This window comes from Scardinius erythrophthalmus, assembly GCF_964197995.2.
Source record: "Scardinius erythrophthalmus genome assembly, chromosome: 7".
In the NCBI taxonomy this organism is placed as follows: domain Eukaryota; kingdom Metazoa; phylum Chordata; class Actinopteri; order Cypriniformes; family Leuciscidae; genus Scardinius; species Scardinius erythrophthalmus.
In genome coordinates this window covers 3245272-3261918 of record NC_138227.1, presented here as the reverse complement: position 1 = coordinate 3261918, position 16647 = coordinate 3245272, and the positions used below count along the sequence as shown (strand labels likewise).

Genomic DNA, 16647 nt, shown 5'->3' with positions numbered 1-16647 from the left:
CGATGGGTCTGACTTAGAATACGTGGACACCTACAAATACCTAGGTGTCTGGTTAGACTGTAAACTCAACTTCCAGACTCACATTAACCATCTCCAATCCAAAATTAAATCTTGAATCAGCTTCTTATTTCGCAACAAAGCCTCTTTCAACTCATGCTGCCAAACATGCCCTTGTAAATATTACCATCCTACCGATCCTTGACTTTGGCGATGTCTTTTACAAAATAGCCTCCAACACTCTACTGAGCAAATTGGATGTAGTCTATCACAGTGCCATCCGTTTTGTTACCAAAGCCCCATATACTACCCACCACTGCGACCTGTATTCTCTCATTGGCTGGCCCTCACTCATCGCCAAACTCATTGGCTCCAGGTCATCTATAAGTCTTTATTAGGTAAATCACTGCCTTATCTCAGCTCGCTGGTCTCCATAGCAACATCTACCCATAGCATGCGCTCCAGCAGGTATATTTCACTGGCCAGCCCCAAAGCCAACACCTCCTTTGGCCGCCATTCCTTCCAGTTCTCTGCTGCCAATGACTGGAACGAATTGCAAAAATCCTTGAAGTTAGAGGTTCCTATCTCCCTCACTAACTTTAAGTATCAGCTGTCAAAGCTGCTTATCGATCACTGCACCTGTATATAGCCCTTTTGTAAATAGCCCACCCTACTACCTTATCCCCATATTTCTTTTAATTTTTAATTTTATTTTTTTTTTTTTTTTAAACTTCCGCTCATGTTGCACTCCAGTATTTCTACTTGCACATCATTACTTGCACATTCCATCATTCCAGTGTTAATGCTAATATGTCATTTATTTTGCCACTATGGCCTATTTACTGTCCCATCTTCCTAACCTTACTGCATTTTGCACTACATTTGCACTTTGTATATAGATTTTCTATTGTGTTATTGACTGTACGTTTGTTTATTCCCCGTGTGTATCTCTGTGTTATTGTTTTTGTCGCACTGCTTTGTCTTGGCCAGGTTGCAGTTGTAAATGAGAACTTGTTCTCAATTGACTTACCTGGTTAAATAAAGATGAAATAAAAAATTAATAAATTAAGACATTTAGATTTCAACAATCCTCTGACAGACTTGATGAGGCAGCAGTGAAACACCTTTTATTTCACAGCAGCAAATTACAGTTTCTCATTCATAGATTAACCATTTTATTTATATAAACACATAGTATAAACTCAAAAAGGTTGGAGTTTTGTTACAGAGAAAATATAGAGCCTGAATGTGTTTGTCTTTGTGTTGTACCATCAGAGGGAGACAAAGACTAATGAAAGATTCATTTTTCATAATTATTAGGGAAAAAACAGTTCAAGCTCACTTTTGGAAAACAAACAATGGAAGCTTGAGTGTATACATCATGTTTTTAATAATAGTTGTATTACATTTGTATTAATGTATTAAAGGGGTCATATTATGCATTTTCATGTTTTCCTTTTTCTTTAGTGTGTTATGGAGCTGTTTGTGCATGTATAAGATCTGCAAACTTACAAAGCTCAAAGTCTCCTACAAAAAGATTTATTCTATCTAATGCCCGGTACACACTGTATGATTTTGGGCTGTTTCAGACGAAAGATGAGCAACATGAGCATGTTGTTTTTCCTGAGACCTGAACCCTATTAGTCTGAGGCATGATGCCTTTTCCTCATATGAGTGAGGTCTGAGGATGTCCTAAAATGTTCATCGTAGTACGAACGTCCGTCAGTTCCAGTGAAGGTGCAGCAGTCGTGACTCTCTGCAGCTGATCTCAGGTCAGATCAATTCTGTTTTAGGAGCTTTGGGTTCACTGACCTACAAACAGGCCCCACCCACTCTGACCACACCTCACACACACACACACACACACACACACACACACACACACACACACACACACACACTCTCTCACAGACACACTCACTCATACACGCACACACTAACTCTCACAGACACTCGCATACACACACACACTCTCTCTCTCTCCCTCTCCCTCACACTCTCTCTCTCACACACACAAACACACACTTACTCTCTCTCATACATACATACACACACTCACTCATACACACACACACTAACTCTCTCTCACAGATGGCTCCCTATTAAATATCGTATACATTTTAAAATATTGCTGATTACTTACAAAGCACTAAATGGTTTAGCTCCACAGTACTTAAGCGAGCTCTTAACGCATTATAGTCCTTCACGTCTATTGCGATCTCAAAATTCCGGCCAGTTTATAATACCTAGAATATCAAAATTGACTGCTGGCGGTAGATCCTTCTCCTATTTAGCACCAAAACTTTGGAACAATCTTCCCAACATTGTCCAGGAAGCAGACATACTCTTGTCAGTTCAAAGCTAGACTAAAAACACATCTCTTTGACCTAGTATACGCATAACACATTATAGACTTTTATAATTCAATGTGCTGCATAGTTTAGATCAGCCGGAACCGGGAACACTTCCCATAAATCCCGATGTACTCGTTAAATCATAAGAACAATGGTGTCTACGCTAATATTAGTCTCTCTGTTTATCCGAGGTTTATCGCAGTCCACTGGATCCAGGCCGTATCCAGATCTGATGAAGGACCTGCGCCTGGACACGACGACAACGCAGTCCTGAAGTGTCAACAAGTCTCTCCCCTATATGGTGGACCTGCGCCTGGACCCATCCCAACGCATCTTGAAGTGCCAGCCTCATCAGCCCTGTGAAGGGCTCATCGACACGACAGCCATCGGCACTGATCCTCAACAAACTCGTCTCCATACCGGCGTGATGACTCCGACTTCCAACCAGATGGAAATGGATAAATACTCTGAATGTTCTGATCCAATCTGACTTCTGACCTGTAATGCTGCCCGAATCATGATCATACACTGTTCGTTCGTTAACCAGAGGAGAACTGGCCCCCGACTGAGCCTGTTTTTTCCCAAGGTTTTTGTCTCTATTCTGCCACTTATGGAGTTTTGGTTCCTTGCCACTGTCGCCTTGGCTTTCTCTTACATCAAACACATTCACATTCACATTCACTCATACACACACACACACACACACACACACACACACACCAGTCTTCCACAGTCATATACCCAACTGCCAACGTCAAGTCGTCTCCAGCTCTGTGGCCTCATTTATAACCGTTGCGTACGCACAAAACAGGCCCTGGAAGAGGCGTATGCCACTTCCCAGCAAACACAGAACGTTGGCACAACGTACCCAACCTTCTAACAACGTTTTAACAACATGGCCAAAAGGTTGCTATAACTACGTTGTGTTGTGAAGGTTGTTACAGTGTTGTCACAATGCTGACATTGAACCACCGTTCAGGGCCATTGCTTAAGGTTGTGCCTAGGGTGTCTGGACAACCACTGGACGACATATGTACTCGTCACTGCCTTGAAGCGCGAAACAGCCTTTTAAATTTCAACTGCCTGTTAGGCAGTCTCATTCTTTATCGAGCAAGGATAAAAGAGAATTGTGTTTAATTTACCTCAGCTAAATAAGATACTCATCATTAAAATCATTTTCTAAAATTGTATAAATATATAAGTCATATATAAATGCCTCACTCATTCATTTTGGCTTCATTATGGCTTATAACTTTTGGCATAAAGTTGTCATACCTGACCAGAAGATGTTCAAATAAATGTCACATTAGACAAGGAAGTTGTAGGTTGTGTTTGAATAATTACGTAATTGATTTCAGCACTCCTTGAACAGGCAGCAACTTAAGCACGTACTTGTTGCACGTTAATGTTTTTTCTTTTTTTTGGGAACGCACAGAGAAAAACAATTTTTTTGTAACCTTGGCACACCTGTTTATGTTTTCCTTTGATTTGTCGCCTCATTCGTTTCTTTGCTAGATTTTCTCATGTCTGCTCATGCTAGTTAACATTAGTCACTCCCTGTATTATATAATGTTTTTTGTTGTTGTTTTTTTTCACAAATGTATGACTTTTGGAAGTGAAATTTGATTACCATATGCAGTTTTGATAAAGTTGAATTAGCTGACCTTCTATGTAATTTTTACTCTTCAAAGTGTACACTTGCAGGTGTTGATTATAATTAATTTACTGTTAGGCCCATAAATAATAATAAGGATAAACAATATTTAAGAAGTATATAATTATCTAACATATGACTATTAAAAATTAACCACAAAACAAAACATGCTAAATGGGGGATATCTATATAAAATATTAATTGTCAGAACATCGTCTCTCAGTTGCTGAATGTCGCGCAACAACGCTACAGCCCTGTGGCGTCTTACACTTCTATGTTGTTACAATGTTGCGAGCACGTAGACAGCGACGTTGCCATAGTAGAAATGCAACATGCCACAGACGTTGCCACAACGTAAATGTGTTTGCTGGGTTCCAACGCATAAGTTGTGATTTATAAAAACAAACTTGACGGGAAAATTTGTGCACCTGCTGCACGCAAACTCTGACCCATGTGTATGAATATTTTGGAGATGGTTTGGCGACACCGTTGGTGAGCTGGAGTTAAATGTCTTTGTGGTCACTTTTAGACAGAACGTTTTAAGAAAATTATACATATACAGAAAGATAATACACATATAATTTCACTCGCCAAGCCTATCACATGAAGCAAACATCCATCCTGTCACACAACGGAAGAGAACAGACAGGTGATAATATGAACAAAGTTTATTAATATGGATGCAGGTAACAAACACTGGTCGATGGAAGGGTGAATGAGAGGTTCAAGCAGTTGCACTGTAACTTAGCTGGGTGGAATATGATGATCACAGGTCAAGTCAAGTCATCTTCATTTATATAGCGCTTTTAACAATGTAGATTTTTCCAAAGCGGCTTTACATTGATAATAGGAAATTAAAGTAACAGAGATTGTTTTGGCTTTACAGCAGCTCTAGAATAAAGTTATTGTCCAGCTAAAGTTATTGATTCACTTCCGTCGCAACGATCATTAGTTATTAACTTAGGGGCCGCTAACACGACACCGCTTTAACAGAAAACAGAAAACTTTAATGTGTTCTGGCCGTTCATTTGCACGACAACAGAGTTTGGAGCTCGAGAACGTAAACCTTGAAATAGGTTGCAAGGTGCAAGCTTTAAAATTTTTTAGAAAAACGCTATCATCTCTGTGTAAACTTCAAAAACGTGAATCTGTAAAAACGTTGACAGCGTGCACATGCATATTACGTGTTTAATCTATATTCATGTGCATTTAAATATATGTGTGCATGCGAGTAGTCTTTCTTTACAAATGACTCACCAAATTACTTGTCTGGCCTAGCCTGGGTTTCCCCATACTGCCTTGCTCGCAGCGCGATTCTATTCACGCTGCTAGGCAGTCTGGACACCATGGAACAATTTTTCCCCTGAAAAAGGGAACCAATCACAGAACGGGGAGGGAGCAGCAAGATGATGACGACACCGAAGCAGTTTGTTTATATCAGACTCGACGTTACCTTCTACCCTCATGTTTATCTTGCACAAACGGTAATATTCGCTAAACGCCATCGTGTACAAATAAATCTTTGACCCATCGTCTTTTTCCTCAGCGAATTTCTGTCACTCTACATACGTCATCTGGTATAATTGAAGCGATTGGCTATGAGCTACGTACAGGCGCATTTGATAGACATTCATAGCGCCCAATAAACGGCTCTGGGCATTCGTAAACCACGCCTCAAATACGAGAAAATGCACACGTAGTTCCCAGACCAAGTCTCAATGAGACTTGGTCTGACGTTAGCCAGGCTATGTCTGGCCTGCATAATACAAAAAAAAAAATGTTGTCGTAGCGTTTTAGGTGTAAGTAGACTGCGTATGGCCGAAAGCTAGAATTTTACTTTGTAAATAGGAATATATTTCTTACACAACGTATCGCTTTGCTTCAGAAGGCCTTTGTTACACGGCAGCGGGGAGATGCTGAAAACACCATGAGCGCGTCGCGTAGGCCTACTTGAGTATGTAGTAGACGAAACGGCTCATCTCATTCGCACTGATTCACACAGATACGCAGATTATACATTTATATAGCGAGTCTCTTGTGCTTTAATATACAGACCATGTCGCAATTTGATTTATTGTACAGCTTTCGTGTGTTTTACGTGACATCTGAGTTACTGTAAATTCCATTTTCATGACTGGATTCCGGGATTCCCTCTGCATCACAGAAATCCTTCGGCCTTAAATTATAAACGGGACATATCTTAATCTGCACGGAGGGATGGTGTTTCTGAACATGTTCTATGTGTTTCCTCCTTTTGCAGTCACTTTGCGTCCACAATTTTTGCAAATTGAATATGCTCCAGGACAACCACGCGTTCGTTTTTCTATATCCAAAGTATTCCCATACTGACCAGGGGTTCGCCTCACGTGTGTGTGTGTAAAGACTCTGTCTTGTCCGTCTCCATATTTTTTTGTCATTTTAGCGTGTGATTGAAGGGTGGGAGAACAGACACAGTAAAATCACAAAAAAACATTGCGCAGTTTCCAGAGTGCGATGTTTTACCCACTAGTATTTCATTTTTTTTCTTTTTTTATTTTTACTCCGTAACGGATATGATTTAAAATGTAGCGAATTACAATACTTTAAACAAAACATACTCAAGTAAAAGTAAAATTACAGATTTTAAAAACTACTTAAAAAAGTAGAAATACACAAAAAAATACTCAATTACAGTAACGTGAGTAAATGTAATTCATTACTTTCCACCTCTGAAAACAAGTATGGAAAAACATTGAATAAAAGTACTAGATAGAAATATATAATAAGTGCTACATACAATAGTGTTGTTGCTGCATTTAAAGAGTCTCACTGCTGTTGGAAGGAAGGACCTGCGTTAGCGCTCCATCTTGCACTGAGGGAACACCAGTCTGTTGCTGAATGATTGGGATTTTTTTTTTTTTTATGATGAATCATGATGGTCATCCCCTAAATGAAACAGTTTGGACTCTTGTGAGTACTCACAGCTCAAGATTAATGCATCCCCGCTTTTGATTGTACAACCAGCTTTATAAAAGATGATAGACTATATTCTAGGATTACTTGGTTTTATATAATAATAAAGCTTTGCGAAATTAATACAGGAGAGTAAGTCTTGTTGCTGTTGTGAATGTTGTTTAAGTTTTCTATTTAGTCATTTTATTGTTGTGCTGCTGTGAAATGTAAATTTCCCCCTGGGGATTAATAAAGTTGATCAAAGGAACTGGTCAGGGACCCAGAGTCTCATGCAGGGGGTGAGAGATGTTGTCTATGATGAAGTCAGCTTAGCTAACATCTCCTCGATGGTGTCCAGAGGACAATCCAGGATAGAGCTGGCCCTCTTTACCGGTTTATTAAGTCTCTTTCTCTCCCTCTCAGTGCTTCTAGCTGCCCAACACACTGAGCGCAGAAGCCACCAGTGTCATAGAAAGACTTCAGCAATGACCTGCACACACCAAAGCACCTCCGTCTCCTCAAGTGAAGGCGACTTTGGCCCTTCCTGTACAGAACTTCTGTATTGTTACACCAGTCCAGTTTATTGTTGAGGTGAACACCCAGGAATTTGTATGTTGTCACCATCTCAATGTCCAAACCCTGGATTTTCACAATCAGCAATCTGGGGTGCCTTCCTACGAAAGTCTATCATCACCTTTAATAGCTTCTCCCTGAGCAGTGACGGCTGCATCGTGTTGAAAGCGCTGGACAAATCAAAGAAAATTTTAATTTTTTCACTGCGTGATTATAAGGCTTCAGTAATCAGAGGAAAAAGGAGTTTTCCCTTTGCTTCTAGTGACGAAGTACACCGTATTGATAGGGAACAGAAGAGATCACTTTACAACATCAGGATTTATTCATTATTTAATATTTCTCCATAATTTCTGTCCTTTCCTCTTAATGACTTTTGACCATTTCAGAAATTAAATTAAAAGTGGTCCAAAGTGCAATAAAGTTATCAGTGCAGGAAAAAAATGATTTAAACCAACCATTAAACTGTTAAAAAGTTTACAATATAGTATTTTTTACAGTATGGTTTTAATTGATCTGATTCTTTCATGTTTGTCACTTGCATTGTTCCACATTTGTAGATCGCTTTGAAAAAATCATCTGCTAAATGTAATTATATACATGATTGGATGATGACAAACTTATTTCATATCACACAGATGTGATCAAACAAAGTCATCTTTATGATTTATTATCAGGAACTCTGCGTTCTGCAGAAAGATAAATGTAAGACAAAACTGAACAAATGAAGGCAAGGATGAACAAATAAAAAAAATGAACGAGTGAAAGACAACAAAACAGAAATAATGAAGAAAAACTGATGAACAAACAAAAAAACTAGTGAAAGAATTAACAAACTAAATAGAAAAGAGATTTAAAAAAATTCAATTAACTAAAGAATATAAAAAAAATAAAGTAACAGATAAAAACAAACTGAAAATACGCGGGTGCTTTGTTGGCGAAAAAAAACAATTTACCACTTAAATATTAATCTCCAACGCGCGTTCAACAACGTCTGCTCTCACACGCATGCGTCGTGGTGCTCTCGTGAACACGCAGCTCTGTTAACCCCCCCACCACCTTCTCATCTCTCTCTCTCTCGTCACACATGGAAAGTGAAAGTAAGTTCTCCTGTCGCCATTTTAAGCAGGTAAAATACGATACAGAAAAAACAGAGCATCAAAGTGTTTATCAACGTTTAAGAAGGAATTTACGTATAGTTTTATGATATTAAAGCTGGAAGATTTGAGATTCTGTAGCCTATCTCGTAAATGTTTGATCAAGGTGGGTGTTCATGTGTGACTTTCTCATATTAATATTCATAGACTATGAATAATAGGCCAAAACACATTTTACGTGATGGTTTGATATGAAACCTATAAAGGGTTTCGTTCACTTTCGGACGGGACTAGTTTTCCAAACGACGTTTGAGTTACAATTCTTATCAACCTACGTCTGTGATTTCATGTACGGATTCGGACGGGACTAACTTTACCGTGTTTATTACCGAGGTAGGAGTGTCTGTGTTTTCCATGTGGGCGTTGCAAAAGATCACGTGTTCAGAATGCGTGGATTGCGTATGGTCAAATGTATCAAATGTATTTTGAAATTAAGTACTTTTAAAATTAAGCACTTTGAAATATTTAAAGTAAAACGTCCTAACGTATTTAGTGTTTTGTAAACATTTTATAAAAATTGTAGTATAAAAAAACTAAACATACATTTATCATCATGATTTTATAGAACTGGGTTCTTATAATAAACCCACTGGAATAAAAAGTTTTAACTTATATAATTTACACGTTATGTAATTAAGTGCAGAAATGAAAGTAATCTTACCTGAAACTGATATTACAGTAGCCAGTCTTAACAGTTTGTGATTTGGCTCTTTCTTGTTGATTTCATTTTTTTATTTCTTCGCAGTGTACCGAACACATCTACATCCATTATCAGTGCGCAAAAAGCAGAAACTTGAATACCGGCGCGATAGAGAGAGATTGTATGGCAGTTCACGTTGACCAAAACACACAAGAAAAAGCGTTTTGGAAAAAAACATTTTCGGCAATCACAGACATTCGCACTCGGACGGGATTAGATTTCTCTGAGGACCGCCGAGTTTGACGAAAAACAGTAGGTAATTTGCTCTGGAATTTTTACAGAGGTCGTGTGAGAAAAAGACAGACATGGCAGATTCTGACAGGATTAAAATCTCAAAGTAGGCTACGTCTGTGAAACAGAAATTTCTCTAACGTCCCCCTGTGAAACTAGTCCCGTCCGAGTTTCCTTTGTGTTTCGTGATGTCTGTGACTCTTCATAAGTTTGACTTATGTGTAAACATTCATAGACCAATTCACACAAACGCCAACAAACACGTTTTTATTTTATTTTATTTTATCGGATCAGTGTCTGTCGATGTGGCTCGGGGTTTGTTTTCTTTTTCACCGACTGGACATGTTCATCAGCGTTTCTCGGTGTCAGCTGTGTTCAGCTAAATTATGAAGGTTGTTTAATTTAATCATTTAATTTAGTGTCTCAATGTTTCTTCATTCAGAGTCAGTGGAGGTGATCAAACTCATCAGATTCTCCTGCAGCTTCATCATGGCTGATTCACAAGGATCCAGAGATGAAGATTTTTCTCCAGGATGCAGGTACTTTCAACAAACATTACATCACAGAAACAGTTGTTTCTGTGTGAAACGTTGCAAAAATTTAACATTTTTGTTTTGAAACTAACATGAAATATTAAATAAAAAGATCATGTTTTCTTCAAAGTACTTTTTGATGCAAGATGAATGTTTATATTAATATGGTTCCTCTCATAAAGAATGAACACAGTAACCTAAAGGATTAAACTGAATCTGTTCTCTGTTACAGTTCAGTCCATCAGAAGAACTCAAACCCAGAGTCCAGCTGTGTGTCTGTGAAGAGTAACTGGTCTATGGAGAAGCCACTAACGTTTAAGAGTGGAGACACATGTCCTGATCCCAGGTATATCATTTCTATAAAAGATGTGCTTATAGTATGACACTTTTTAATTAGAAGCATAATTTTTCTTAGTCAGTCAGTCAGTCTAATACTAGCAATGACATCAAGTAAATGTAAGTTCAGATTTTTTCCACCTTTATATAATGGAGTAGGTGAAAAATTGAGTGGATTTTTTTAACTGCTGGATCAGGACGGTCCGCATTTATCAAGCTTCTCAAAGTGCCATTATAATCTTAAATGCTGAGAATTCATAAAATGTACTACTACTTTCAATCTTAAGAATAAAAGCGAGTTATCAAATTTCTTTAAGCTAAGAATCACTTCGCTAATCGCTAAGGCCCGTTTACATCAAGAACGATAACTATAAAGATAACTAGAACGATAACTATATTTGCGTCCACACCAACGAATGATTACTGTCTGTTTATTCTAAGCTCTTTATCATTATAGTTGTGGTGTGAACTCTATAATATTCTTTATCTGAGAATATTCTTAAATAAGGAAATCTATTTTGTGTTTGGTCCATGTCATCATACAAAATCCCGTTTGTGGCACAGCACAGTGTTGTGAATCATCTCTAACAGGGGCGGAGTGGCAATCGGGACGATCGGGACGTTTCCCGGTCGGCCGGTCGACCGGCCGGCCGGTTGATGAATTTTCATGATCGGCCCATAAATTATTCGTAACGGCCGTGAGAGTGGCCGGAGCGGCAGCGCGGCGGCCGGCACTGTATTTCTCAGTCATAGTTACCCCCCTGCACACTCATCTCATCTCCCCCGTCATATTCTTCATACAGAACTTTCAGGGTCACAAAAAAAAAAAAAAAAAAAAAAAACCCGAGTATTTAATTCATTTGTTTGTTCTTAAATTAACATAGAATGGAATAAAACCTCGGAATGGGGAATTCGTTTATCCAATAAACCGGTCGCAGGTCAAGTCTGTTTACAGAAATGTAGGGAGATAATGAGCGCCCCTGCCCCCTCGTCTAATGGCATGACCCAAAAATGGCACACGCCAGACTAGAGAGAGAGAGAGAGAGAGAGAGAGAGAAAGCGCGCAAATTCTAGAAAAAATAAAATAAAATTGACAGTCAGTCTATGCGTGGTTGCATAACAATTAACGAATGGAAGGCAAGAAGAGAAAGGACAAAGGAGGGGCCGAAAAGGCCAGAATGAAGAAGAAGCGGATGCTGGAGGAGAATGCATCAAAGTGCTCAAAAATTACGGATTTATTCCGAAATCAGGCGTCAACAGGTGAATTGACAGAAAAAACAGTGGCGCCGCTCAAGCATTAACGTACGTTATTGCTAGCCGCCCGTGAACTAGCACAAGCTAGTAAATGTTGGTAGCCTAATAATAATGACTCATTTAATTAGTGGTAGGTAGACAGTGGTGTGTGTATTATATATTCATACTATAATGACGTCGCCAACGCCAATTAATAATCAGTAACACTTTATAATAAAAGTTCAGTTGTAAGTAATTTATAAGTGGTTAGTTTATGATAAACTACTATATAATTTACAAAAACATTCATAAATGATTAGCAAGTGATATGCTCACATTTTATGTATGTTTTGTATGTATGAACTTGAAAAATTCCGTTACAAGTAATTTACAAGTGATTAGTAATGATTAACTAAATCATTCACAAAACATGACTTTGGTTTTTTTATGGGACTATGGGTAAATGTTTAAATATTATTTTAATATTTAATTAATTTAATTACACAATTAATATTATTTAATTGTTACATTATTTTGTATGTTTTGCCCACACAAGGTGCACAATGAGTGGTTAAAGACTCCATGTGTTTCAGAGAAGACAGCTGTCTATACCCTCACAAGTCAGCACTTACACTACAGTACACACTACAGTGTTCAACACCTGTAAACTATTCATCACTTGTAAATGTATGTGTAAGTAGATAACCACATCAAGAATCAATAAGGCATAAGATCTACAAATCTTATCTATGAATGTGTAACACATTTACAAGTGATAGTTTACACTTTAGATTAGGGGATGCAGAAAGTGTTGTAAATGATTTATTTATGCGTTCACAGTGTTGAACACTGTTACAAATGATCTGTACGTGTATTCAAGGCATTTACAACACTTAGTTTATGCACCCTCTAATTGCTACATACAAACATTTATTTTATTTAAACATACTTTATTTAACATTTATGAAATGCATACTCATTTTTTGTAAATTATTAGATAATCTTTAACTAATCAATTGTAAATGACTTACTGAATCTACAAAACATACATAAAATATCACTTATCATATATGAACACATAAGCATGTTTCGTAAATAATTAGTTAATCATTTACTAATCACTTCTAGATGATTTGTAACGGAATTAACAAAAAAATACATAAAATGTTAGTATAACACTTGCTAATCATTGACAAATTGCGAATTTTTAGAATCTAACGAGTTGTATTTTTTGGGAAATATTATAATACATTAACTATGTATTGGAACACATTCATTTTCTTCACACAGATAGTGCATCCAAAAATGTTAGAGTTAACATTGAAATTCATGTGCAGCATAGCTTACCTTTCAAATAAAGTTTTTTTTTTTTGGAGGTGGGTGAATTGTATACCCCCTAACACGCAGCCTATATACTATCAGGGGGAAACACAATTATCGTTCTGCTGTAAAAAAATTAATATTTATGTGTGCCTGTTCTGTTTTTTCCACACAGTCTCAGAATTCAGTCAGACTCAGCCCAGCGATGATGTTGATCACACTATGCTAGGAGAAGTCACGACAACAAGTACAGGTGTGCACACATTGCACAATGTTATAGGTACAACAGAGGATAGAATGCAGTGAAAAGGCTAAACAAAATGCAGATGTTCATTAGTGAAATATGATAGGCAAATGTAATGATTGCAACATATGGAGAATGAGACATTATACTGGAAAGACATACTGTCTCAGTGTAACATAAGTGTGGATTATTCATATGAAACTAATTTGTATATTATATCATTTATGCAATGTGTTGCATGTAACCATGTAGTGGTAATACTAATACTAATAATAGCTGTTTTTATTTTACGTCATCTTAACCAGACATAGGGGAAGATGCTTTGTCAGTCAGTGCAAGGGAGAGAGAAGCCTCAGGGTCCAGGATTGAAACAGAAACAGATAAGGAGAGGGATGTGGAGAGTACAGAGGCTGGACCAGCTGAGAAGGAGACTGAAAGTGTAGAAGCTGGACCAACTGAGGAGGTTATTCAAAGTAGAGAGGCTGGACCAGCTGAGGAGCAGATTCAAATCGTCAATTATTTTGCCCGTCCCAAGTCTAAAGATCTGTCTTTATTTTTTCAATATCACCCCCAACAAACCCCAAAAAGAACCTTGCCTAATATTTTTCATAGTAGGGAAGGGATCAACCGCAAGTGGTTGACTTACTGTGAAGAAAGTCATGCTCTCTTCTGCACAGTTTGTTTGGCATTTTCAAAGCCCTCTGCTTTTGACGGCGCTTTTGTTAGAGGAGGCATGCAATCCTGGAAGCATGTACATCAAAGAATTGAGGAGCATGAAAGAAGTCTTATCCATCAAGACTGTGCAGAGGCTTACTTCTTGAGGGCACATAAGGGGGACATTGAGAGTAGATTAAGAGGAAACCAGCTCTCCCTCCATCAAGAGCAAGTCAGAAGAAAACGGCAGGTGATGTATCGTGTAGTCAATGTTGTCAAGGTAATCGGAAAGAAGAGTCTAAGCTACCGGGGCTCCGAATTTGAAGCTGCCTACACTTTTGAAGACCGAAGTGTAGACCACGGTAACTTCCTTGAAATTATCATGCTCCTGAGTATGTATGACCCCTGCCTGCAACAACATTTGACTGAATGTATTGAAAAAAGTAAAAAACAGCATGAAGCTGGGGCAAGAGGCAGAGGTTCATTGGTCACTCTGCTTTCAAAAGATACAATCAACAAGGTTATCAAAGTCATCAGTGGGCTGATAAGGGAGACAATTGCCACTGAGGTCAGAGAAGCTAAAATGTTTTCTGTCCAGATTGACACCACTCAAGACATCACATCCAAAGACCAGTGTTCTGTGATTCTCAGGTATGTCACAGATGTGGTCCATGAGAAGTTGGTCGCTCTGATTGATTGTGAGGCTTCTACTGGGCAGTATTTTCTCCATCTCCTGAAAGAAACACTCACAAGACTTAATCTTGATGTGTCATGTTGTGTAGGGAGCACTACAGATGGGGCAGCCAATATGCAGGGCAGTTACAAAGGCTTCTCTTCCTTTTTATCAGAGGAGGCCCCTAACCAAATCCACGTCTGGTGCTATGCACATGTCCTAAACCTAGTATTAGCAGACACAACAGGCAGTGTTATTCAGAGTGCATCGCTTTTCACTCTCCTGAACGACATTGCTGTTTTTATAAGGGAATCTTACAAACGCATGAAGAAGTGGGAAGAAACCAGCACAGACAAGCGACACAGAATTCTCTCTCCAATAGGACAGACACGGTGGTGGGCAAAAGATGCTGCTCTCACAAAGGTGTTTGGAACTTTTGGAAGGCCTGACAGTGCCATGTATGTAGATCTAGTCTTGACTTTAACAGCAATTCAACTAGAGAGAACCATGAAGCCTACTGCTAGAGCCAAGGCCAAAGGATACATTGAGGGTCTCCTAAAATTTGAGACAATTCTCACAGGCCAAATCTTCCTACGGATTTTTGAGCACACGTCACCCCTGTCTAAATACCTCCAGACAAGCGGAATGGATCTCCTGACTGCACACCGCCTGGTAGTGGGAACAGAGGATGGGCTGAAGAAGTGTGTACGAGACTTCAGTTGCGTAAAAGAAGCTGCAGACAAGTTTGTGGAGTGGGCTAATGGTGAGCTGCTGGAGAAGGAGGACTGTGAGATAGAGGTGGAGGTAGCACTACCTGAAAAACGGGTTAAGAAAAAGAAGATCATGCCAGGAGAGCTGGCAGAAGATGAGCCCTTAACAGCAGCTGAGAGGGACTTTGAGGTGACCATACATAATGTCATTATGGACACTGTCACTCAAAGTATTCATGAGCGCTTTGCTATAAGTGGAAAGCTTTGCTCAGACTTTGCCTGCCTTGATCCAAAAAACTTCCCTGAGGTAAGGGATAAGGGACTTCCAGGATCAGCAATGCAAAACCTCAGCAGTTGCTTAATGAAATTTGATGCCAGAGCCACTACTGGTACCTTACAGGCTGAGCTGGCAAGTCTGGCCACTCAGTGGGAAAGACTAAAGCTGTCCCCCCTAGAGGAGTACAAGGTCCGGACCTCAAGAGAAGATGATTCACCTGAAGGCACAGAGGATGGTGATGTAGAAGAACCATGTGATGTAGAAGGACCAGAATTGGTCAATGTTAACTGTTCTATGTGTAAGAATTGTGCCATTTGTGTCTACCTTATCTTGGCACAATACAATTTACTGACAAATACATACCATGTAATTGGACTGGCCTACAAATTTCTTTTGACATTATCCACTACTCAAGTGGCCTGTGAGAGAAGTTTTTCTACCCTTAAATTTGTGAAGAACAGACTTAGGAGCACTATCGCCCAAGAGCACTTAGAAGCATTTATGCTCATGGCAACAGAGAAAAACATTCTGATGTCCTTGGACACTGATGAGGTGATAAACAAGGTTGCAGAGACCAGTGACCTACTGCGACGGCAACTCATGTTTTGAGGGAGTCTGTGTGTGTGTGTGTGTGTGAGAGAGAGAGAGCGAGAGAGAGACAGAGAAAGAGAGACAACAGCAAGTGATGAGAGAGAGACAACAGCAAGTGATGAGAGAGAGACAACAGCAAGTGATGAGAAAGAGACAACAGCAAGTGATGAGAGAGAGACAACAGCAAGTGATGATGAGAGAGACAACAGCAAGTGATGAGAGAGAGACAACAGCAAGTGATGAGAGAGAGACAACAGCAAGTGATGAGAGAGAGACAACAGCAAGTGATGAGAGAGAGACAACAGCAAGTGATGAGAGAGAGACAACAGCAAGTGATGAGAAAGAGACAACAGCAAGTGATGAGAGAGAGACAACAGCAAGTGATGAGAGAGAGACAACAGCAAGTGATGAGAGAGACAACAGCAAGTGATGAGAGAGACAACAGCAAGTGATGAGAGAGAGACAACAGCAAGTGATGAGAG

The 16647-nt window shown here is 39.1% G+C and overlaps 1 protein-coding gene across 3 annotated transcripts in view; it reads left to right on the top strand.

Moving 5' to 3' along the window:
• Positions 1-8588: 8588 nt before the first annotated feature.
• Positions 8589-16647, top strand: part of LOC308694104 (protein NLRC3-like) — a 75443-nt gene continuing 67384 nt past the window's right edge. Inside the window, exons 1-3 of one of the 3 annotated variants that reach the window (XM_081371394.1) lie at positions 8589-8769; positions 10037-10133; positions 10360-10473. In XM_081371394.1, the coding sequence (XP_081227520.1) occupies positions 8757-8769; positions 10037-10133; positions 10360-10473 (224 nt within the window). In that variant the 5' untranslated portion in view covers positions 8589-8756. The remainder of the gene's footprint in view (positions 8770-10036; positions 10134-10359; positions 10474-16647) is intronic. The other 2 variants (XM_081371395.1, XM_081371396.1) reach the window with 2 other exon arrangements.